General features: G+C 38.5%; 2 protein-coding genes across 2 annotated transcripts; both read right to left on the reverse strand.

Moving 5' to 3' along the window:
• Positions 1 to 89: 89 nt before the first annotated feature.
• On the reverse strand, positions 90 to 16,368 carry LOC148387730 (polyamine-transporting ATPase 13A3-like). Its single transcript, XM_088397014.1, has 38 exons — positions 16,291 to 16,368; positions 15,969 to 16,040; positions 15,829 to 15,892; positions 15,607 to 15,666; positions 15,299 to 15,379; positions 12,684 to 12,834; positions 11,569 to 11,640; positions 11,341 to 11,404; positions 10,574 to 10,747; positions 10,000 to 10,182; positions 9,835 to 9,905; positions 9,474 to 9,557; positions 9,270 to 9,339; positions 9,036 to 9,170; positions 8,829 to 8,901; positions 8,269 to 8,400; positions 7,819 to 7,986; positions 7,554 to 7,711; positions 6,924 to 7,112; positions 6,116 to 6,177; positions 5,770 to 5,908; positions 5,569 to 5,646; positions 5,316 to 5,466; positions 5,037 to 5,157; positions 4,524 to 4,648; positions 4,299 to 4,456; positions 3,771 to 3,893; positions 3,597 to 3,676; positions 3,458 to 3,500; positions 3,024 to 3,133; positions 2,803 to 2,899; positions 2,567 to 2,639; positions 2,295 to 2,466; positions 1,971 to 2,152; positions 1,707 to 1,795; positions 1,293 to 1,373; positions 1,005 to 1,091; positions 90 to 565 (listed from the first exon to the last, which is right to left on the reverse strand). The coding sequence occupies exons 8-38, from the start codon at positions 11,389 to 11,391 to the stop codon at positions 365 to 367; spliced, it is 3,660 nt and encodes a 1,219-aa protein (XP_088253140.1). The 5' UTR covers positions 11,392 to 11,404; positions 11,569 to 11,640; positions 12,684 to 12,834; positions 15,299 to 15,379; positions 15,607 to 15,666; positions 15,829 to 15,892; positions 15,969 to 16,040; positions 16,291 to 16,368; the 3' UTR covers positions 90 to 364.
• LOC148387731 (polyamine-transporting ATPase 13A3-like) lies at positions 13,294 to 24,383 on the reverse strand. Its single transcript, XM_088397013.1, has 31 exons — positions 24,287 to 24,383; positions 23,468 to 23,536; positions 23,123 to 23,296; positions 22,800 to 22,979; positions 22,600 to 22,712; positions 22,082 to 22,165; positions 21,933 to 22,002; positions 21,728 to 21,862; positions 21,519 to 21,591; positions 21,167 to 21,298; positions 20,743 to 20,910; positions 20,515 to 20,672; positions 20,259 to 20,447; positions 20,124 to 20,185; positions 19,790 to 19,940; positions 19,610 to 19,687; positions 19,381 to 19,531; positions 19,041 to 19,161; positions 18,412 to 18,536; positions 18,174 to 18,331; positions 17,649 to 17,771; positions 17,474 to 17,553; positions 17,349 to 17,391; positions 17,177 to 17,286; positions 16,956 to 17,052; positions 16,656 to 16,728; positions 16,291 to 16,462; positions 15,829 to 16,040; positions 15,607 to 15,695; positions 15,299 to 15,379; positions 13,294 to 14,823 (listed from the first exon to the last, which is right to left on the reverse strand). The coding sequence occupies exons 2-31, from the start codon at positions 23,516 to 23,518 to the stop codon at positions 14,584 to 14,586; spliced, it is 3,693 nt and encodes a 1,230-aa protein (XP_088253139.1). The 5' UTR covers positions 23,519 to 23,536; positions 24,287 to 24,383; the 3' UTR covers positions 13,294 to 14,583.
• Positions 24,384 to 24,552: the final 169 nt, after the last annotated feature.

The raw sequence follows: 24,552 nt of genomic DNA on the forward strand, positions 1-24,552 counted from the left end.
AAAAGTTTCCATCCATCCACTTGTTGCCTTCTACAACTGTCTGGCATCACATTTGCTTCTTCAAAAAACAACTTCAATCAACTATGAAATTGATACAAATGTCTTTTAATGTAAAAAGTCTAAATCAAGTCTGGGGGTTCAGGGACAGCCTGAAATCACAGAAGAAGTCCTTAAATGTTCAGTTAACTTATTTTTTCCCCTACTTACTGAATCAATCCAATCCAATCCATCCAATCCATCCAATCCATCCGTCCATCCGTCCATACATCCATACGTCCATCCGTCCATCCATACATCCATACATAGATACATCCATCCATCCATCTCTAAAGCCCCAGACATCTAGTCGAGGCGAGGCCTGTGTTTAAGGATATTCTGTCACTCTTGGTGGGACCGATAAGTGGTACTGAGGTGTTCCAGCATAGGTGATGCTTGAAGGTGCAGGAGGCCAGTCGATCTCCTCTTGCAGCTTCATTGCCAGATACTTGTGTTTAGTCTTTGGGGGCCGGTTTTTACGACAAAGGATCCTGGAGAGGAAGGCCAAGCCCCAATGTTGATTCGCCATCTGAGATGAGGTTCAGCGTGAAGATAGAACATAAAAAGTATGTCAATAGAAGGTACATTTTGGGCACTGAGTGTTGCATATTGTCATTGTCGAATTGTTGAATACTCACATCTAAAAAATGACTAGTAGGTGTTATATCTATTATTGCTATCTATTATGAACTAATATGACCACAACACAATCATGTTCAAACATTGATTTAATTTAAGTCTCTAGCAATTTTCAATACTTAAGATTGCTTAGTAATCTTTAAGCATAAGCATCAATTTGTAAAAAAAATATTAAATTTACTATTTTGTTTCCCAACAGCAATGACATTTTGGCTTTACAATTTATATGTGCACACCAAAATTAATTCAAATATTGTGAAAAAAAACAGGAATGTAAGAGTAAGCATGAGCATATACTAGACAGAATCCAAAATCAAAATCCTGCCAACCTGTGGTGTGTTACTTGTGTGTTTGCTGGTCCACTTTACACCCGGATTAGTTGGAAAAAACTTCCACAGAGTGTCAAGGATCAAATTCTAGGAAACATTTGCAGTGATCAGAGGACTCCACCTTATTGATTCGCAGACCCACACATGCACAATCAGGACTATTTCTCCATTGATTAGAAAGCATGAAATAGTCAAGGAACAATCATTGTGCAAACAGAATATAAATTGGTATTTTCAAATTAGATTATAAAAAGGCATCCAGAGGGAGATGTGAGTGTATGAGCATACCTCGAGGATGAAAGACAGAACAGCGTGCGCTAAAATAATGATGAGCAGCATAATGCGCCAGTTGTAGGGAACATCCGCGATCTGAGGGAAGGAAGACAAACAGGATGGGCAGAGAAATGTTTACAGTTTCATACTTATATCAGTATCAATTTATCGCAAAATGGCCAAAAAAAGCAAGAGAACTTGACTGGTTGTTGGACATACTAATAATTTCAAGATGACATTACCAGAAAAGCTAGACCTTATGTCAAAAAATAAGGGTCCTAGGATTGACCTCTGGGGAACCCCATGGGTTATTTCCATTTGGTATACTCTTGATGTATTTTTTTTTAACTGAAATGTGATAGTGGTGTGGTTGAGTCAAGTATGTCCCCACTGATAGCCAGCTAATTAATAAAAGAAAACAAGATTCACCTCCATGACCTCATCAACAGCAGGAATGGGATACAGCATGATGAAGAGGATAAAAGTGTACAGAAGAGTGCAGGTTAACACGAATGACCCTGAAATTTAAAAAAGCAGAACAAGTCAGTCAGACTACAATAAACACAAAGGTCCTACTAGAAACTATAACTCATTTAGATAAGCATAGTTTTGAATACTCTTTGATTTGAATTGACTACAAGGGTAAAAATAATGGTGAGCAAAATGATGTTGAAAACAATTTTGCTATCTTACAGTTTTTATAGCTTGGTTGTCTGAAGGGTTTTCCTTTTGCGAATACAATCGCAACAATCAAGTACTGGAATGCAGAAACGTAGAAGAGGGAAGTGTTTTCAAAGTTCTTGATGATATATAAAACTCCATCTTTGGTTTGGTTGAGGCTGCAGGTGTCACTGAAACTGGAGTCATTGCATTGACTGTGACAGAGAAAAAAGTTTGTCAAATTATAAAGCACGCCTTTATTTTAATAACACCGCAAACTACAAATCAATAGTTAAAAATGACTTCAATCTTTTAGAGACTCAGGAATGTTTAAATACTGTCCAAGGTGACACTCACATTTCCTGAGGAGTCTGATACCAACTCTGTTGTCGCACCAAGAAAAAAGTAAAGATCTGAAAGAGTAGACAGTTGACTATCTGAAACAAAATTGACGATAGCACAGGGATGGTCATCAGACTGCTTGGGGGGGTGCGTCGCACCAACTTCTTCCACGCTGGGTTCAGACTCACTAAAATGAGATGCCAGATCAAGAACCTGAGTTGTATCATCACAAAATGCAAATCTTGATGAGACCGCTCGATGACCGTCCACGATTTAATATTACTCACTGGTAAGGATGATTAGAGCAAGCATCACAGAGTCAGTTAAGAGGTACTGCCAGTCTCCAAAATTGCTGAGAACCTAAAGACGACGCAGTACTGTCAACATCAGTCCAGTATTTTACGTCCCCTTTTTCTTGGTCGTCCTGCCCAGTACTTTATAATAAAATTCACTTTTAACATAATGAATGAAAGCAAGCACTGTCTCATAATGTATTTTCATGTTTATATTTCAGAATGATTACCGTGTAGAGGAGAATGACTCCACAGAACATAATGAAGCTGAAGAGGGACATGAATTTGAACACGCAGAAAGTTGTGACTAGAGCACCACGGCCTTGCCTATGGACAGTGAGGCAACCCAAAAAATTTAAAGTTCCACTATTACCGCCATGTCAATGTGCATTATGTATGACAAGTGAGATTTGACACTGAAATGTCAAATTGTTGTCCAGTTGCAAGCTACCTGATGAGGTTGGTAATGCAGGAGATGTTTGGGATGGAGGAGGTGAACGGAGAAGCCACAGAGGCCTCCAGCTCAGAAAGAGAGATCCCGCTGTGAGCTTTCTTCAGTGCCTGCAAGAGAACGAAACAACAATTCAGAGGAATGAATTCAACAATTTCATGGTGAATAACTCACATCATTTACTTTTCACCCAATTGAAAGAACACTTTAATTATACACAATTATGCCAAAAGCCAATATATCATAGATTTAAAAAAAAAATCTCTTTAGCATGGATTCCACCAAATGAAAGGTCTATTTGCATAAAACTAACCAAAGCGCATTACTACAGCCAAACTCATGAATCAAGTAATATTCTGCTTTAAAAAATATTGTGAATAATTTGTGAACCACGTATAAAATGTGATTTGCAAATACAGATCTCAAATACTTACCCCACAGTCATTTGCGCCATCTCCACACATCCCAACAGTGTAACTGCATGGTAAAAAAAAAAAACAGTAAAGATAACATTATTTGCTAAAATCAAATGAAGAACACAGATAGTATGTGAAAATTCATAAATAATCTGACTCGATGCTCTGCAGGGCTTGCACCAGCTGAGTCTTCTGGTCCGGAGTCATGCGAGCAAACACGCTGGCTCTCAGGAGGAACTAAAGCGCCCCCGTGAGGAAGAACAACAAATTACACCCAGTTGTTTTTTATGGCAAGATTCTGAACACTGTTAGCTAATTGGTATCTTCATACCTTTTGGAAAAGTTGTGGAAAGTGTTCAGTGATGACATTGAAGGATTGGCCACTCACAGCGAAGTGATAGCCAGGGTCATTGTTACTGCACAGCTCGTCCCCAGAAAAAGGCATCTTAGTAGTCTTAATTGGAGCGGAAAATTAAAGAAGCACAAAAAAAGTTATTATAATTTCCCGAGACTTTTAAAGAATTTGAACAAAAAATATACATTTGATTGGAGACTATTATGTTCATTTGCAAACTACACAGGTCTGTGCATGTACGTTGTTTTGAGTCATATAAAGTGGAGCCACTTTTAGGAACTCCATAAAAGTAACAGGAGGAACCAGTGCGCCTCGAGGTCACATAACGAGTTTGTGCAAGCCTGAACAATTTGACAGATCAAATACCACATACTGGATTTCTTTCTATTCAACACAAATGGAATGACAACATTAATTTGTCATGCTTTTGATTTGATGTTTTCTTAATATTAAGTTCCTTTTTTACACAATAATTCTATTTTCAGCACAACATCCCTGTTTTACCTGATTGTTTATCTGAACTGGGCTCTTGCAGTAGCGCCACGTGATCTTGGCGGGATTTTGATCATTCGGAGACACTGCATCTGCAATAATGACTTTCTCATGGTCTGGAATCATTCCGCAGTCTCGAGCCACTGATATTGCTGTCAACATGTTGTCACCTGACATCACACAAAAATAGTCAAATTTGATATATTGATGACCCAATAAGAAATTTACAGTGTTTACCTGTCACCATTAAAGTTCGAATGTTGGCTCGTCTTAACTCAAGCAAAACGTCAGCAGTCTGTTCTTTGATTTTATTCTGCATGATGAGCAAACCAAGGAAGTCCATATCGGTTTCTATCTGCTCTCTGTTAACACCAATGAGAAACACACATGTTTACCTTCATCTTCTCTACAGAAGGAAAATTCTCAAAGAGATAGAAATTCCACACACAAACGCAAATAAAATGGAACATTTTTTAATTTGCAATTTTTGGGTGCTGCCTTGCGGTGGTATAACTTTGGAATGTAAAATGAGTGGATAAGCACTTTTTTTTTAATTTGAATTTTAAATGCATCAACGTAGTATAAAACATTTTTTATTTTAAGTGCATTATTAGTGTCAGACTGATATTTTAAGCAGACAAAAACTATATTTCTAAAACAACTATATGTGGCCACCAGAAATCGGACTAAAAAAGAACATTTTAGTGTGGGATTATTCTGCAATAAATCTATAAATAGATGAATGCATACCGGCTTAGGCTCTGGACTTTGAGCCAGGAGAGTTCAGACTCTAGCTGGCTATGGGCCAAGGCAATAACCCTGAACCCTTGTCGTGTGTAAGCCTCAAGAATCTCTGTGAAACTTTGTGGGACTGCGGAGACAAACACAAGCACATGATATATTCATATTTCTATAGAAGGTCTACCTTGACTAAATGAATGAAGGCATACTCAAAATGTCACCCATTGGAAAATTGACAGACTTTGGTCAGACTGAATTACTTAAAATGTCCATGGACACATGTCCGACCTGTGTGCGGTTTGCAGAGATTAGCCACAGTCTCTGGTGCTCCTTTCAAATAGACGTCAAAATGTTTTAGTCCCAGTTGCTGGACGACCACACACATTCTCTGCAGCGCCGAGGAGAAAGGAAACTGCCGCACAATGCCGAACTCACAGGACTGAAAGGTTAAAAAAAAAAAAAGGCTTTAGGGGTTGCACTTTTCAGGATTAAGAGAAAAATATACAAGTCACTTGATTAAACTATTGAGTTTAAGGATTACCTGATCCGGGAATTGAACAACAGAGGAAATTCTGGCATTGTAAAGTGCAGTGTGGTATTCGGTTGCCTCCTCAAGAATCTGATCAAACAAAATGTATAGTTGAATTTTAAACTTGACTTTAAAATATGAAGCCTATTCTTCTATAATGTACTCATTGTAACGGCATTCTCATGGGAAGAGAAACCTTTCCGTGCTCCTTACCGAGCCCGTGGCGCTGAACACCTTGATGTCTAAAGGGTCCCCGCAGAGTTTGCCTTCTATGGTGATCAAGGTGTGGCAAGTTGCCATGCAGGCAGCAAAATTAGTCTTTGTAGATATCTCAATGTCTGGAGCTGAAAAACTGTGAAACAATGAAGCAATGAATTAGCCTGTCTACCTCATTATGTCACAGTTGTACAGATTATGGTCATGAACATACATTTTGCGAAAGCAAGGCTTAAAGTCCCCCAGCTATCAGGCAACATGAGGTGCACCAGTTTTTATTTCAATCATAATCAAAAAGCTTTAAATGAGGACTTGGTGAGTCCAAAATGGTTAAATGACTCACATGCCAGCTTCAGCTCTCTGAACACCCCATACGTCTAAACAGTCTTCGGTGAGAGTGCCCGTCTAAAAAAATAAATAACAAAAAGAATTGGAGTAAGGATTTCTAATTAGATTGACATATACTTATTAGACATACAAAATCATTTGAACAAGCTCAGAACATCCTCGTCCTATTAAGATAAGGCAACTGGTTAAACATTGTTTTAAATTTCATACAAAAGGTTTCTCACATACATTTATGGGTGTGGAGTCCTATTTGTGTCTCTGGTGGGTGTGTGTGTGTGGGGGGGTGCTAACATGACATTTGTTGGTGTTGTCACTAGGTGCGGTTGGTGAAGGGTTGAATGAATGTTTTTGTTCACCAAAAGGGCTCCTTGTTAGCAGCGACAGACAATATCCTATTCTAAAAGGATTTTTAGAAAATGGTTTTGGCACAAACCAGTCAGACGAGGAAAACGGTTATGCGTAGCATAATAATAGATAATCAGAGTATCAATGTAATTTTTGAGTTATTAAATGCTATTCCTCGTAAATACTTTTAGGTGGAAGATAATTTTGCAATTTAGTATTTTGTTGGGATAAGTGAAGCAAAATGATTTATGGCTGGGTATTTAGGGATGATTAAGATGATTTACTCAGACACTCTAGTACACTAAAAAATTTCTGAACAGTGCGCTTTGGGCTGGGATTTCAGGATGGACTTAAAAAAGCATTTGTTTTGTACAAAACTAAATAATATATAAATAATAATAATAATAAATAAATAAATACACTAATATAATGAAACCAAAGCTGTAGATTCGACCCACCTTATCAAAGCAGACCAGGTTCAGCTGACCTGAGATGTTGATCCTCTGCGGACTGATACAAAAGATGCCGTCTCGCTTCAAGCGCCGCTGCGTGTGCACGAGACCGGCGGTCAAGGCTACGGGTATGATCGGGGGCACAGCAATAAGAGTAATATTCAGAGCGTCGTAGATGACAGCCTGGACAGAAACCTGGAAAGGATGCAAAAAAAACAACCAATGTTACACATCTCACTTGATAGATGGATCTTTTCCTAACGTTTGTAAACAAGGTGTGATGGTAGTTCCGGGTGACAGAAAGGATTTTTTTTTTTCACTTCAAAAGTATCAGAATTAAACCTGTGTACATGAAGAGAATGTTGGAGATTGCAAAACTGCCTGGGGGCACAGCCGCAACTTCTACAAGCTCATAACCAAACCATCCTCGTGTTTGTGGAAGACGTTTTCCCACTGGTATGTATAAAATGCCTGGGGCAGGTTCTCTTGGAGTAATTCAAACCATGGTGGTAGTGAAGGAGACTAAAATCATGCATCATGCCATTTACCCTGTTTTCTCAATCGAAGGCTTTATCTTCTGCCACCCGGGATTACATGTAATGTCATGATGCAAAGTATAAAGCTGAAAAGTGATACCCCCAATAGGACATCAACAACGATGGCGTAGAAGAAACCAAGCACTCCCAACACCACCATACACATTAGGAACTGTGTAGCATCTCGGTGCAGTTTGAAGTTGGTGGGTTTTGGGTAGAGGATGGAGCGCACCAGCTGGCCCTTTTCCGTCTTAAAGCCTGTTGAGCATATTCACATTATTACTAAGGCAAAACAGTTGAAGGATGCTTCGTTTCATCATATGGTATGATCATCACTTGGGTTACAACATTTCAGGAGTCCTCACCTGTTCTGACCACAATCACCTTCACCAGCTCGTCAGCATAGTAACGGCTTTGGATGACATGTGAGCCACAGAAAAGGGTGTGTCGCTTGTGTTCCTCTGTCGAGTAGATCCTCTCTGCGTCATCGCCTGAACTTGGCAAACTGGTCTTCGTAATAGGTACGCTCTCCCCTGGAAATCCAGACAAAATTCCAGAGTCAAACGTGTTCATGAGAACAGTCTGAACGTGTTGTTTTATGTTGGGAGATCTTTATAAGGAACTTCATGAAACGGTTTATGAACTGAATAAAGTGTGTGTGGTCACGGAAGTCTTGAGACTTCAAATGTTTTGTTTTTCTCAGGTCAAATTCATTTTGAAGTGTTGCAGATGACGTACATGGCATCGTTACATGTGTTTGCGGTTTTGATCATTTCATTAATTGCAACGTGACAGAAACCGTATGCTCCACATACCTGTCAACATGCTTTCGTTCACAATGCAGGTGCCATTGATGAGCACGGCGTCACACGGCATGATCATCCCATTGGATGGAATAGCGATGACATCACCAGGCACGAGCTCAGTCGACATGACTTGTTCAGTATCTGGGATCAAGTTTGAAAAGTGGCCACAAATAATTCCTGATAATTATATTGAGTCTTGATATTACAGGGAAGGTTACTACAATGGTACCTTGACTTTATTCACTCAGATAAAATTTACATGTAATGAATTGAAATGCCGTTAAAATATAAGAGCATAAAAGCTAAAAAAATAGAGCGTGTGAGCATTTGGGTGTGAGTTGTGGATGACAGCAGCTTCAACTCAAAATGCGTTTGGCTGACGTTTTCAATTCACTCAAGTGGCGGGGTATCTGGGTCTTGTTTGTAACTTATATTTTGGCAAAAAAATAATTAAATCGACTAAGTGACAGCTCATACCGCCAATAACTTATAAGTCAAGCTACCACTGTATTTAAAAACACACAGATGTTATTTCAGAACAGAATTAGGGAATCTAATGGAAAACGTACCTTCATTTCTTCTGCACACTGAAACTCCCATCATACTGTGTGCAACCACCAAGTTATGTAGCTTCCTGTATTGCTGGAATGAGAGTGGTGAGAAAAGATTTAAGAATTCGAGAACTGAAAATGGGTCGAAGCTATCGACGGTTTGGAAAGGATCGCTTGACTACATATCACACGGTATTATTATGTTAATGGTTCATCTATACTCACCTTTCGTATAGTGTACAAAGAAGCAGCTATTAAAAGTAAAGATAAAATTAACATGCTGAGGGAATAATGGAAATATTCCTGAACAGCCCACAGAACAATGGCAAAGAGCTGGAAGATGTAAAATGGGTTCAAGACCTTGAGGGGGGGAAAAATAAAAAATAAATGATCATTCAAAAATCAAGAGGCGGAAATAAACGATAAAACAAATGTTTGTTTCTGTTCCCCAAAACATACCTCTTTTACGAAGAGTTTAAAGAAAGATGGAACTCGTACGTCAATCTCATTCTTGCCGAAAAATATAGCTCTGTTGACAACAAGCAAAGTATTAGTTCAGAGAACCGTTCTTGAGGACAAAAAAGCAAAGTGCCATCCATCTATAATATGTGTAAAATTATTGAACAAAAAAAAAAAATTAGGAAAAATCTTGAATATTGGTACCTGTAGTCCTGTATTGTTTTTGTGAGTCCATAGCTGTGGTCTCTGTAAATGGCTGCACAGCTCACCTTTAAGTGCTCCAAGCCCCTAAAAATCACTTAAATATTATTTCTGCGTTCACTGAATTCATAGCTCAGTGATTCTCAAAATGTGCTGGCATACCCCTAGTGGTACACAAAATAATTACACTAGTATGTACAGTTCAGTTGTATTTAACTTTGAAAGACTGTTAAGTGTACTTAGAGATTTAGTTTCTAAATATATTAAATACATTTAATCTTGGACATAATGGTGGTGCGTGGAAAGCAGAGTATTTTTTGTGGTGGTACTTAACAAAATAATAGCAAATAGGACAGTGTTTTACGTGAATGTTTCAAAGTCCTGTGTCCCTTCGTTCCAGTAGTATTTGATGCTGTGGTGAGTGAAGTAGCGGATCTGCGAAGAGGACAGAAAAGAATCTGGGTCACAATCTGGGCTGATGTATTATTTTGAAAAGAAAAAGAGAAAAAAAAATGTGTGGTGTTCTCACAATGTTAGCAGAGTGTCTGAGGTAGAATTTCTCATTTTGCTCCTTCTCTTCAGCAATGAGGATTTGGTGGTGGTGGACATTCAGCAAGTGAGCCACGGACTGATCATCCACACTATCGAAGGGGGTCTTCCCTGGAGACAACATCACACGTACTTTGGCACGAGTCCACTGCCTGAAGTCATCCTGTGAAAGCAATGAGGCCGAACATGAATTTAATAGTATTTTTTAAACATCATAATTTTATCACATTTAGCTTTTTTTTAAAAAAAAATACTTTTCGACTAGTAGGGCCACATAAAACATTACTACCAAGAACATTTTTGACTTGACTTCCTGAGTGCATACCTATACATTGAACAGACACTAAACCAATTACTCCTCCCTACCTTGAGGCAAACTAGAAGCTCCACTATGACCGAGAGGCATCAGCTAAATCTGTCATCCCGGCATATTTTACCTATGACTCACTTGGTGTGCAGCATTTTTCAGCTACTGTGCACCAATAATTAAAGATTCAGTCATCAAGTGGGCGAAACAGAGCAAATAGGAACGTTTAGACTTTGTCAAAGCGTACCGTGGTCCTGAGTAGCAGAGTGTGTGCTTCGCTCAGTGAGCTGGGCGTGCAGGTGGCTTTGACCTCCCATTCGGGGAGCCAGTAGAGCAGGAGTAGCAGGAGACCACCAGAGCAAACGGTACCAACACCCACCAGGATCATTTTCCACAGGCAGGGTCGGTAACCCCACACCTCCTGCAATCCCAAAGAGATATTTTATAAATTCAGCTCTTTAGAAAATTTAAATGGAATATCAATAGACTGCATTGTCCGGTGAATAATTATTTTCCGTAAATATTGTGTAAACACTGGCGTTCCTCAAAGATCTGTTTTAGGAACACTTCATTTGTATCATTTGCCCGACTTTTCTCAGTGGATAAATAACAAATATCTATTTTACTATGAGCACATAGGTTGTGGTTTCGCATAAGCTAACGCAAATATGCCGTTACGCGAAGCGTGCTGTGCCTCTCTGAACACACCCACTCTCAGAGTCATGAATGGACATTACAGTAAATTAATGAACACGCCCATTAAAACACAAACTGACACAGCATTTCTGTTTTGGTTCCTCAGCCATTCACAAAACTAATGGATACATTTTAATTTCAGTTTTTGCCAGTGCAGCAGCTATGGTTATATCATGGACAATACAGATAGAAAAAGAAAACCAAACCAAATGAATAAAACAAATTAGCCAGCTTGGTCTAAATCCACAATAAGCATGTAAATCCTCTAGCACATTACAGATAGGTAGGCCGCATGGATAAATAAATCGGGACAATTACCATCTCATCCTCCAGGCCTTGATTGATGAGCTTCATCTCTCTGGTCTCCATGCTGGCAAAAAAACTGGAACAAAAATACAAGGGAATTTGGTCTCCTAAATCACCTCACAGTGTTCAGAAAGAAGACAAGCTGATATAACTATCTAAAAGAATATACTGCACTTTTTTCCATTGGAATCCTTACAAAAGTGTTTTTTTACTGTAATTATGACTTAATTTTTTGCTTACTTTAGTTAAAAGAGGCTTCACACATTCTGATTCCTATACAGCAGGCTGTGTCCAAACTTTTTCTTCCAAGGGCTGCATACAGAAAAATTAAAGAACTCAAATTCACCTTGAATATCTTTCAATGTCAAAAACAATTCATCAATGTATGTTAGAATATCCTCAGAGATTATATATTGCATTTATAAATAAATATAAATTATATAAACAACACCTAGATGCATGCACTCTTTTGTGTTGAGTACCATACACTGAAAATAGATCATTTTCTTTAAAATAAAAAATAAATTAAAATAAATAAGAAGAAAATACATCAGCAGTTATTTCCCAAGGTTCTTACTTACATTGTGAATAATTTTGCCTGGCCTGCTTGTAACTTAACATTAATATTAGTCATCAAATTTTGTCTGTTTATCAGAGGCGGGTAATAACGTCGTGCCACATTTACTGAAATAACATTTTGGATTAATTGTATTTGTCAGAGTAGTTTGACTGCACCATTTTTATGTGTATATTTAATAAAATCAAAGTGCTGCTATGTTACTTTGATCTATAGTTGTTCTTTTATCTAATCCATCTATAATTGTTTGCATTGTTTGTTGAAATTGTTCGGGACAATTTCTTTAGTGCTGATTTTGCCTTAATCCATATGGGTTTTGCAAAATCGTAAGATTTAATGCATGATTAATTTAAAGAAGTGATCATGTTGGTCACTTTCTCAATTTGCACATTCCTCATGTATATTTTCTGTACTTGACGTCCATGCTCGGATTGAGAATAAATCAGTGACTTGAGTATTTTTTTTTACCATATTTTGCTTTTATTCGCGTAATTACTTGGAAGACTATTCTTATTTGAGTACGGTTTGTAGCTATATCTACCTGTTAAAACTCGATCGTTATTATGAATCCAAGTTTTGTTAGCAACGTATTTGCACAGATGCGGTGCTCATATTCAATTGCGACTTTTGCTTTGAGTTGCTTACACTTCAAATAAGGTGAGTGAACAATTGAAACAACCTCCATGTGCAAACGAGCAAAACAGCACGCCAGTGATTTCACAAACGTCAACGCGCGGAATTTGACAATAAAACATTATTATCAGTAAACATTACATACCGTTTATTTGGCCCGTGCTGGCTCTTTCTCCATACACGGAATTGAATGAGCCTACCTGTACCTCCACATTTCTCTTCTGGCCGACGTCTGCGGTTATTTTGGCTTCTTTAATCATCAGGACACACCTCTAAGGCTGGATTTACACTGCATGCTTCAAAAGACATAAATCAGGATGTTTTTTTTTACCCCCACTCATTCAAGTAGAGAAAAGACAACAAAACATCCGACGGATCTTTTACAAGCCTCTTCAGAGTGTGAGATAAAAATCAGATAAGCATCGGGTAATTTGCATGGTAAATAGACAGATTGTAAATCTTCATGGTATCGATTGCTGTCGCAATCTACGACTACTACAATTAACAACGTGGGAAAATGAATACGAAGCTATGTAGGATACAAACGACACCTAAACAAACCAGTTGAAAAATGAGGAACCTTTTAAATTAGGAAAGTTGTGTCATCGTTTCACTTGAACCACGGGAAATGTCCGATGGTGCATTAGTCCAGTGATTTTTAACCAGTAAGTGCCTTTACAGATCATCGATTGTGTCGGCACAGCAAATGATCCAATATTGCTTGAACTCTCTGAAAATGATTTATTTACTACAAATAATTTTACTCATTTTATTCATGCCAGCGACACATAGTGGCAGAACAATTAAAGTACCTGTAAAGTGAGAATAAATATAAATAATCAATCAATATAAAATAATGAAATGAAATAAAGTATAGGATGGACGACCCGTGGTCACTGCTGGAGGCATCACTTGGGCATTTTTTTGTCAAGGATAACTAAAATGGTGAAAAATATTTGATCTTATTTCCCCCAAAGGCAAGGTGGATTCACTTTTGTAGTTCACAGCTAAAACATCCAAATGTCTAATCTGATGAATTGTTGATTCAGCAAATTGTATTAATAGCATGTTAACACTTTGTAAATACTGACACACGCATTAAAAAAAAAAAGTTTCTCTGAAGAACGGGCATCTGACTAAATTTAGTTGATGAGCTAATGAAGAAAAATAACATTTTTTTGTTGGTACATTCGACATTGTTACTGTTGCAAAATCAATATCCAAAAGCTAACCATTCAAGTTAAGTTCATGTATGCACAAAAGTTGTGTAGGCCATGTACAATGTGATTATGTATTAAATGTTTTTTTTTTTATAAATGTTTTATCAATCAATCAATCAATATGAAAAATAAAATAATAAAATAAAGTATAGGATGGACGACTCGTGCTCACTGTTGAAGGCATCACTTGGGCATTTTTTTGTCAAATCCCCGCAAAACTAAAAGGGTGAAAAATATTTGATCTTACTTCCCCCAAAGGCAAGGTGGATTCGCTTTTGTAGTTTACAGCGGAAACATCCAATTGTCTAATCTAATGAATTGTTGATTCAGCAAATTGTATTAATATCATGTTAACAGTTTGTAAATACTGACAAGCACATTAAAAAAAAAAGATTCTCTGAAGAACGGCCATCTGACTACATTTAGTTGATAAGCTAAGAAAAATAAAGAAAAATTGTCAGTACATTGTTACTGTTGCAAAATCAATATCCAAAAGCTAACCATTCAAGTTAGGGTCACGTATGCACAAAAGGTGTGTATGCCACAAACAATGTGATTATGTATTAAATATTTTTTTGTAATTGGTCAATCTTAGATTGGCTGATCTTTATGGGCTGTCATAGAACTGACCAAATGAGTCCAACTTGTTCTTTTACTTCTTTAATGGTGTCATAAATATGTCAGGTATTTAGAACCAAACTGTTTTTAACTACAGAAAAATGATAATGACGTGAAATATGTAATGCAAGTCAATCTACTTAAACTGCTGAGATTTGAGTTACTGATTCAGAGTAATGTTGATAATGCTGCTTCCTGTTTGAGATCTTATTTGAAGTTCCATGAAAGGAAAACGGGTTTTTTTTGTTTAGTTTTTTTTAAACAAGGGGGGACAGAAGTGTGCAAGTGAAGAGTGCTGCTGGCATACGCAATTGTGGAGGGTGCAGGAGGCCAGAAAGCTTCATCTTTCAGCTTCAGAGCCAGACACTTGTATTTAGTCTTTGGATGACGTTTTTTACAACAGAAGTTCCAGGAGAAGTAGGCCCAACCCCAACGATTATTCACAATCTGAGGTCAGGTTCAGAATGAAGGCAGAACATAAAAAAAATATCAGTGAAAATTATATTGTACTCACAAGCCAAATTACAGTGGAACACTAGTGCCTTGAAATGAAATAAAACATTGAATTTGTGATGTCATCAGAGCACATGGGTGCCCTCTAGTGATAAATGAAAGAATTACTGTCCAATTACAGTTCCGTTGTATTTAACTTTTAACTCGTGTACATTTGCATTTAATCATCAATAACTGTTAATATTTAGGCCTCAATTTGATTTAGGTGCAATACATTTTAATTGAATTATTATTTAGTTAGTGGTCAACTAACTAGTTCATTTTTTCTTTTTGGGAGGGAAAGACAGAAAGGCGTAGATGTCCTTGGAAATGTTCGAAAGTTTAGATGAGGTCAAGTTAAATTTAGCTCAATAGCAAAAAACTTTTTGAATTTTGATTATGATGAAGACAGATGAGTTTATGAGCGTACCTCCAGTAGGAAAGACACAACAGCATGCACTAAAGCAATGATGAGCAACGTAATGCGCCATTCGTAGGGAACGTCCGCAATCTGAGTGAAAGACAAATACACATCATTTTTGTGCACCTGCTAGAATAATACATTTCACATCTATCCGTTTGATAGTACACTGTGTGCACCCTTTATATCTACATTGTGGTTAGGATTAAAATAAATTACTGGTGTACCCATGTTATGCCTACGGGCTTTTTGCAACTGAAATGTTAACCACAAAAAAATTCTAAATAAATCAACACAACGGGTTCATCTGAATTTACCTGAAACACATCGTCAATAGCAGGAATGGGATGAAGCAAGGCGAACAGGAAAAAAGCATACTGTGTAAAGACAGAAAGCATAAAAGCCCCTGAAAATTGAAAAAAAGTTTAAAAAAATGTTAATGAAACATTAATAACTGTGATTCATTTTAAACTATTTTCAAGGAAATATGCTGGTTATAAATCCACATATCTGACTAAAAGTATTTGCTTTTGTCTTACAGTTTTTATAGGATGGTTGTCTAAAGGGTTTTCCCTTGCAGAAGGTGATTGCTACAGTCAAGTACTGGAAGGCAGAAACGTAGAAGATGGAGGTGTTTTCAAAGTTCCTGACGTCAGCATACAAGTAATTTACACCGTACAATTCTTTAGGTGGTGGCGTTACACTGAGATTGGACAGTTCGTTTGGGTCATACTTGGAGAAGGGATCATGGCTGTGGAGAGACAGAGTTTGTCAATCGCATCTAATATAGAAAATAACTGTACAAGTCATAAGTTGGTTGATCCAGGGTAGAATTAAAAGATGGGAGTTATTAGAAAAATAATTTATATTATCGCCTTACCGGCATCAAAAATGCTGACACAAAATAGACTGTATACAGTAGCAATTACAGCACAAATTGCATTTGTAGTTCAAGTGATTCATTTCTTTGTTTGGTAATTTTCATAGGAGACATTACTCACATTGACTTGGGCGGCTCATACCAACTCTGATGTTGCACTAAGAAAAAAGCCACAAGCTGGAACAGTAGGCAATTGAAGATCTGAGAAATAAGCGAGGAGAGCACCGAGCAGGAAATCAGGTTGGTTTCAGGGGTTTGCTTCACCAACTTCTTCCACGCCGGGTTTAGGCTCACTACACATCAAAACAAACCCGTTGGAAAATTATGCATTATGCATTAAATTCAGCACTCTTGTGTCAAATGATTGTGACTCATTATGCGAGACCATCCTGCTCATTTCTAGACTAGATCATCTTGCACATCTAATAAATGGATTTCAAAGATTATAATAAAATATATATATATATATATATGCGTGTTACTCACTTGTAAAGACAACAAAGATAGTGACGCCAATGTCAATAAATAAGAACTGGTAGAATCCAAAGTTTGTAAGAACCTGGAGAAGACACATCAGACACACAGCACATCTGCATGTACAAATTTTTGGTTTTAAATCATTGGAAATAATAACTAAAAATGACACTTCTTTCCTGTCTGTTATTAAAAAAAACTCCCACAAATATGCATCATAGCAGAGCATTTATAATTTGTGGTCTATTTCCCTGTTATATGAATTATAGAACAAATGCATCACCGTGTCTACAAATGAGGCAGAATAGTTACCGAGTAGAGCAGAGTTGTGCTGCAGAACAAGATGATGGTGAAGAGGGCCATGTATTTGAATACACAGAAAGATGTGACAAGAGCGGCGCGGCCTTCCCTGTGGACAGTGAGGGGAAAATAATGACTTTTCAAAAATGGTCAGCTATCATACATAGATGTCACACAAAATGCAAAGTGTTCTCTGGCTGTGCAAAATTGGATGAGACTGGTAAAAAGAAAACCTGATGAGGTTAGGCACACAAGAGATGTTCGGAACGGTAGAGGTAAAGGGGGAAGCCGCTGAGGCCTCCAGCTCAGAGAGGGAGATCCCACTGTGTGCTTTTTTCAAGGCCTGCAAAAGAAAGAAACTTTAGCCCAAAACTTGGGCTGTCCGATCAGTTTTTGCATACTCACCCCACAGTCATTAGCACCATCTCCACACATCCCAACAATGTAACTGTAAAGTAAAAAATACTATGCAGAATGAACCGCTATGAAAATAAATTTGGTAATTGATAAAGATTACAAATCAAGCTGACTCGATGTTCTGCAGGGCTTGCACCAGCTGGGTCTTCTGATCTGGAGCCATTCGGGCAAACACAGTGGCTCTCAGGAGAATCTGAAGCACCCCCATGGGAAGAGACAACGTCAAGCATCCAGTCAATGTGAAAACCATAACATTGAAAATTAAACAAGCCAAATGTATCTTAATACCTTCTGAAGAAGTTGTGGAAAGTGCTCAGAGATGACAGCGAAGGCTTGGCCACTCAATGCAAAGTGATAACCTGTGTCCTTCTCACAATGTAATCCCTCACCAGCAAAGCTGATTGTAGACATCTGAATGGAGTAAGCAACAGGAGATCACACACAGGTTTGATCTATATGTGTTGTTTCCAACAATTATTCAGAACCATTGCCACATTAATCTGGTAATGTATTTGGAATATTCCTTCACTTTCAATAAAAAAAAGTTGGGGGCAAAAGCCAGAGCATGAGATACATAAAAACTACAATGCAGTGGCAGAGCTAGAGGGGGGCCACGGAGGGCTCATCCCACCATAAAATATCTTTGGACAATTACACATTTTCAAATTTTTCCCAGATTTTTTTATTTTAAGATTTCTACTCATCCCAGAAGGGAACATATAATGAATCTGAATAAAGAAGCGTTTTCTGAAGAATTTAAAGACTATATTTTTATATATAGTATATTCACACGGTTCTTCGTGCCTGTCTTACTTGATTATTGTTTAGAACAGGATTCGCCGGGTAGCGCCACATAATACTCGCTGGGTTTTGATCATTCGGAGGCACAGCATCTGCAATAATAACTTTCTCATGGGCTTGAATCATCCCGCAGTCTCGAGCCACAGATATTGCAGTCAACATGTTGTCACCTAACGGCACACAAATGCGATGGCAAATATGTGAACTTCAAACACTGGCAGCCTAACGATATGCAAGATACACTTTTTACCTGTCACCATTAAAGTTCGAATGTTGGCTTGTCTTAAATCAAGCAAAACGCCGTTCGTCTGTTCTTTGATTTTGTTCTGCATGATGATCAAACCAAGGAAGTCCATGTCGGTTTCTATCTGCTCTCTGTTGAGGCACCAAAATTAATGCAAAGGGAAAAAGACATGGCAGTTAAGTGAGTAATTCATAATGCACCTCTTCCAAATGTCTATAATTGCTTATATGGGTAAGTAAAACCAACTCAACCACAAACCTCTCCCTGAGGTGTGAATTTTGTCGAGATGTCTGGTTGCATTTATTGTGATCATCTAACAGATTGAAATTAAATGTATGTGGAGGAGAAAATAACTAAACGACAGTCACCAAGATCAGAGTGAAGCTCAGAGCTTGAAGAGCAAGAATTTTCAAAGTAAATAAATAACATCTTTGTATTCTGGGGTGGGATGTTCCTGTAATTGTCCCGTGATGGAGGAATACAACAATGGCTGCGGTGAGTGTAAACTTTGTGCCAAGAGTGTTTGGACTTGTTCTTTACTACAAGTATCATTTGAAAATAAGATGTGTTCACAGACACTCTGATGGGATGTTTGTGTATTCACACATAAATTCGACATAAGCGTGAATACACACCGGCTGAGGCTATGGATTTGTGGCAAGGAGAGTTCGGACTCCAGTTGAAGGTGCGCCAGGGCGATAACCCGAAACCCCTGCCGGGTGTAAGACTCCAAAGTCTCTTTGAAACTCTGTGGGACTGCGGAGACAAACACAAGCACAGCAGGCCTGTCTGTCATTTGTGAGCTCAGCATATTAATTGTTTTAATGACAAGAGAAATACACAAAAAGTGGCTTTCACATACAAAAGCGTTGTCTGATTCGGAAATGTGCATTCAAATGTTTACAGATGGTCAATTTAAATTGATTAGAGTGTATCTTATGGCCACTGTTCGGCACACACACACGCGTGTTTGACCTGTGTCTGGTCTGCAAAGGTTAGCCACAGTCTCTGGTGCTCCTTTCAGGTAGACGTCCAAGTGTTTTTGTCCCAGCTGCCGGACCACCACACTCATCCTCTGCAATGCTGAGGAGAAGGGGAACTGGCGCACAATGCCAAATTCACCGGACTGAAAGTTAAATGTTAATAATATATTACATTGAAGAAGAGCCATACAGGATAACATCAATCACTGAGGATGGATTACCTGCTGCGGAAGTCGCACAACAGTGGAAATACTGATTTTGTAAAGGGCAATATGTTCTTCTCTGGCGTCATCGAGAATCTGAACAAAACAATATATGATGTAGCTTTTCAAAATAAATACGGTTGCGGCAACGGAGTCTCCACGGCAGGCTTGAATGCGTAAACAATCAGTGTTCTTTACCGAGCCTGTGGCACTGAACACTTTGAGGTCCAAAGGGTCGCCAAAGAGTTTGCCCTCTATGGTGGTCAGTGAGTGGCAAGTTGCCATGCAGGCAGCAAAACAAGTGTTGAGCAGATTCTTTGTTGACACATCGGAGTCTGGAGGTAGAAAACTGTGTGGGACAAGAGGACTATAAGCATGCTCATAGGAGAACTTAGATGGACAAAATGTGCAAAAAATGTCTTGATATTTTGTCGTCTAGATTTTCACTTGTGCGGTAAGACTCATTTTATCCTGAACTAGTTGCGGCATCAAGAAACTAATATGTCAAGAGAAAAAAGTCTTTCTTACTTACCTTCCATCTTCAGCTCTCTGAATACCCCACAAGTCCAAACTATCCTCAGTAAGAGTTCCAGTCTAGAGTACAGACACAAAAGTGTTATTAAGGCAAATATGTCATCAAATCTGAAAGCCTGTAGGTGACATCCACCTTGTCAAAGCAGACCAGGTTCAGCTGACCACATATGTTGATCCTTTGCGGACTGAGACAAAAGATGCCGACACGCTTCAAGCGTCTCTGTGCGTGCCCAATACCAGCGGACAAGGCCACGGGTAAGATCGGGGGCACAGCGATAATAACGATATTCAGAGTGTCGAAGATGATGCCCTGAATATGAACCTGGACGGGATGAATATGTCAATAGGACATATAGACGGAATAACTGGGCTATTTTTAGATACGACACCTCATTTAGGACATCGATAGTGATGGTGTAGATGAAGCCAATCATTGCCAAGCCCACCATACACATCAGGAACTGTGTGGCATCACGGTGCAGTTTGAAGTCGGTGGGTTTCGGGTAGAGAATGGAACGCACAAGCTGACCCTTTTCTGTACTGAAGCCTGTCGGATCATGGAAGGTAGAATGATGCACAAAACAGCGGGAGAATACATTTTCAGCATCAGACCGCACCGGTTCTGACCACGACCGCCTTCACCGGCTCATCAGCATAGAAATGACTTTGGATCACATGTGAGCCACAGAAGAGGGTGTGTCGCTTGTGTTCCTCTGAATTATAAATCTTGTTCGCCTCCTTGCCAAAACCTGGTAAACTGGTCTTCATAACAGGTACGCTCTCTCCTGTGGATCCCAAGACAGAAAGACTTAGTCACCAGGCTTGTTCACATTTTCCCCCTTTTTATGGCAATCATAACGAGTGGAGTTTTGCTATGTGCGGCCCCCCCCCGCCCAAAATAGTGCCAGTCCTTTGTACATAAAGTGGAATTATTTTTTTCATTTTGTTTCACTTTTGCCAGTTCAATAAATACAAAGAAACACAATAAAATTAAAATAAATAAATAAAACAAAAACAAAGAAAAGAAAAAGAAAGGTCGACCTGTCAACATGCTCTCGTTTACTGTGCAGGTGCCACAGAGAAGCACGGCGTCACACGGCATGATCATCCCATTGGTTGGAATAGCGATGACATCACCAGGCACGAGCTCAGTCGACATGATTTGCTCAAAGGCTATGAGATAGGGTGGGGAAAATGGCAATTAATGGCAATTAATGGCAAAAACATGGCGATGCTTACCATACACTCATCCACAGCAGGAAATGATTAAAGAACTGATATGAAATATTTAAAATATGCAGTGCACATATTTATGGGTGTGGGAGAGTATGCACATGAATATTTGTGTGTACTGTATGTATTTCTGATTCCACTTCCTGATCAGAAAGCGTGCCTTTTGTTCCTCTGCACACAGACACTCTCACCATGCTGTGTTCCACCACCATGTCATGCAGCCTCACGTGTTGCTAGAATGAGACCAGACAACCGGTGAGAAACTATCACATGCTTGTTCCAATGGTGTTCAGATTCAATAAGACTCGTGAGAAGATAAACTCGAATGTATCGGCACATAAATATTTCCTCGGAATGGTCTCCGCTCACCTTTCGAATGGTGTACAGAGATAAGGCGATCGCAAATAAAAAAATTAATGCCATGGCCGCAGCATAATCGTAGGAGTCTTGAGTGGACCACAGAATAAGAGCAAAGAGCTGGAAGACGTAAAATGGATTCAGAACCTTGAAAGAAGAAGAAAAAAATGATTACGAAGCTAAAGAAACGATAATTTTCCTCAAACCAAAAACTTACCTCTTTTACAAAGATTTTTAACAAAGATGGCACGCGTACGTCAATCTCGTTCTTGCCGAAAAACAAAGCTCTGTTGACAATGAATATTCCTAGTCATGAAATGTGCATCATGGACCTGCTAAACGATTTTAAAATTGAAATCGTGGTACCTGTAGTGCTGTTGTGTTTTCGGGAGTCCAGAGCTGTGGTCCCTGTGTATAGCTGCACAGCTCACCTTGATGTCCTCTAAGCCCCTAAAATGACCCCCAACATTTATTTACGCTGACATTCTACAGAATAAAAATAATTACCGTATATTCTGGACTACAAGGCGCACTGGAGTATAAGGCGCTTCAATGAATGGCCCATTTTGAAACTTTGTCCTTATATAAGGCGCACCATTAATGCATCATGTCATATTTTTAATCCAAATCAAATCATTCTCCATTTTATCTTTTTTATTTCAACTTTAGATGCAACAAATTACTTTATGATCACAAAATAATGATCCATAGCCTTTTTGATTCATGATTCATAGTCTTCAGCGGGCCACTTATGATTGATTTCATGACACAATGCTTCACGCCAGTTTAAATTTAGGAATTTGGTCCATTTATATGGCGCATTTTAGGTTTTTAGGTGCGCCTTATAATCCGGAAAATACGGTACATTGTTTAAGGACCCGTACTTAAATGGTTCAAAGTTCTGTGTCCCTTCATTCCAGTAGTATTTGATGCTGTTGTGGGTGAAGTAGTGGACTGAAGAGAGGGGGGCCGTCAGTAATGTAGTTGGCTTCATATACTTAAAAACATACAAAGCGTAAAAAGTCACATGATCATTTCCTTTCTGTTAAATATGTCATCTTGTTTAAAATTCATTTTACAGTACCTTGACAGACTCGCTAGGGATGAGCTTCTGTATTTGTTCCTCATGTTCAGTCTTGGGACCTTGATGGTCATCTCCATTCAGTGGGTGATTTGTTGACTGCTGATTGAAATTATCAAAGGGGGTCTTCCCTGCCGCCATCATCACATGTACTTTGACACAAATCCACTGTTTGAATTTGTCCTGTGAATGAAAATAGATTTGCTTTATTTGACTTACCCTTCAAGTCACACATTTATTTGGATTAAAGGGAGAAAGAGCACCACGTCTCATTCCAGTTTTCTTTCTCACGCACAGGCACATTCAGAGTTAGGGACGCCCCATACCGTCGTCCTGAGCAGAAGTATTTGTGCCTCCCTCAGTGAGGACTTTGTGTAGGTCGCTTTGACGCCCCATTGGGGCAGCCAGTAGAGCAGCAGCAGGAGGAGACCACCAGAGCAAACTGCACCGACACCCACCAGGATCATCTTCCACAGGCAGGGCCGGTACCCAAACACCTCCTGCAGGGACCATTTGAAAGGATCGTGAGCATTTTCAATTTTTGGAGTCCCTCAGGGATTCCTTTTAGGTTCACGTAATTGATTTATCTCAATAAGACAGAATAAAGGAAGCAGGAGCAAATAATACATTTAATATTTTAGCATGTCAAATAAAAAGAAAGGGATTATTACCATCTCATCATCCACACCCTGATTGATGAGTTTCGCTTCGCTGCTTTTCATATCGACAAAAACAACACACTATAAAACACAAAGAGAATTATTACATAAATGTGACACGTTCTGCACATCTCAAAGTAAAAAAATGTTAATGCCATTCTGACTGAATTATTCAAATATTGTGGCTTCTTTTACTTTACATTGAACATTTTGGCTCTTGATGTTTTAGTTGACGGTAGAAAATACACACAATCACAATTACAGACTGGAGGTCAAAGTAAAGGAAAGAGTGCATTGAGGGCATAAAGTTCATCTGGAAGTTTACAGTGGGGGAAAAACAAAGAAAGTCCACAAATTCCAAGTAGAAGAGCAACAACTAACTCACTGACACTTGCATTCACACTGCCATAAAATATCAATTCAATTTTAATTCCTTGGAGGCAGTAACCAAATTAAATTAGTTTAGTAAATTAGTTAATTATGCATTAAAATCATCTTTGTGAATAATCACTTTTCTGACTGGAAAACAAACACGTTGGTTTTACATTATAAATCTCACTGAGAAGTAAAAACAATTCTGCTGAAAATATAAAACTGGCAAGATAAAACCTTTTTGGTTTTAAAAACCATGCAAACCACACCAATTATTTTGGAGATTTTGATGTTGCTATTTTAAAAATCAACACTTTAGATTCGTAGACCCATCATCACACTGACCAGGTTTTGCAACTGTCATCGATTATCATTATTTTTAGAATGAATGAAAAACATAAGTTTATAAACTCATGTGAAAGTTGATTCAAAGAGCAATAATTCTCAGGCAAAACTCACCAATATATGCACTCCACTTGGTGTAATCACATCGAATGCCCAAGTCCACAGCTCTGTTAATGTTTGCTAATGTTCTCCGTCTGTTATTCTGCCTGCAGCTTTTCTGGAGAAAAATGACCAAGACACACACTGGCGCAAAGGGAGTGAGCAAAACACTTAAGATTACAGTATTACTAATAATCAGAGGAGGTGTAGGAATTTTTAATGATAATACAATGTATACAAACAAAAACAAGACAATATTTGCTTTTCAAAATATATTTAAG

The sequence above is a fragment of the Syngnathus floridae genome, chromosome 14 (genome assembly GCF_059516105.1).
Source record: "Syngnathus floridae isolate MCC-2025c chromosome 14, RoL_Sflo_1.0, whole genome shotgun sequence".
NCBI lineage: Eukaryota > Metazoa > Chordata > Actinopteri > Syngnathiformes > Syngnathidae > Syngnathus > Syngnathus floridae.

What these genes read in the sequence shown, in the direction of transcription:
- LOC148387730 (XM_088397014.1), bottom strand. Translation starts at nt 11,391, where the DNA reads ATGGAGACCAGAGAGATGAAGCTCATCAATCAAGGCCTGGAGGATGAG. An exon ending in AAAGTCCAGAGCCTAAGCCG is followed by an intron (nt 4,649 to 5,036) that starts GTATGCATTCAT and finishes TGGTGTTAACAG; the next exon opens with AGAGCAGATAGAAACCGATA. An exon ending in CAGTTCAGATAAACAATCAG is followed by an intron (nt 3,894 to 4,298) that starts GTAAAACAGGGA and finishes GCTCCAATTAAG; the next exon opens with ACTACTAAGATGCCTTTTTC.
- LOC148387731 (XM_088397013.1), bottom strand. Translation starts at nt 23,518, where the DNA reads ATGAAAAGCAGCGAAGCGAAACTCATCAATCAGGGTGTGGATGATGAG. An exon ending in CTCTGTACACCATTCGAAAG is followed by an intron (nt 21,592 to 21,727) that starts GTGAGCGGAGAC and finishes GTCTCATTCTAG; the next exon opens with CAACACGTGAGGCTGCATGA. An exon ending in CTGTTCTAAACAATAATCAA is followed by an intron (nt 17,772 to 18,173) that starts GTAAGACAGGCA and finishes TACTCCATTCAG; the next exon opens with ATGTCTACAATCAGCTTTGC.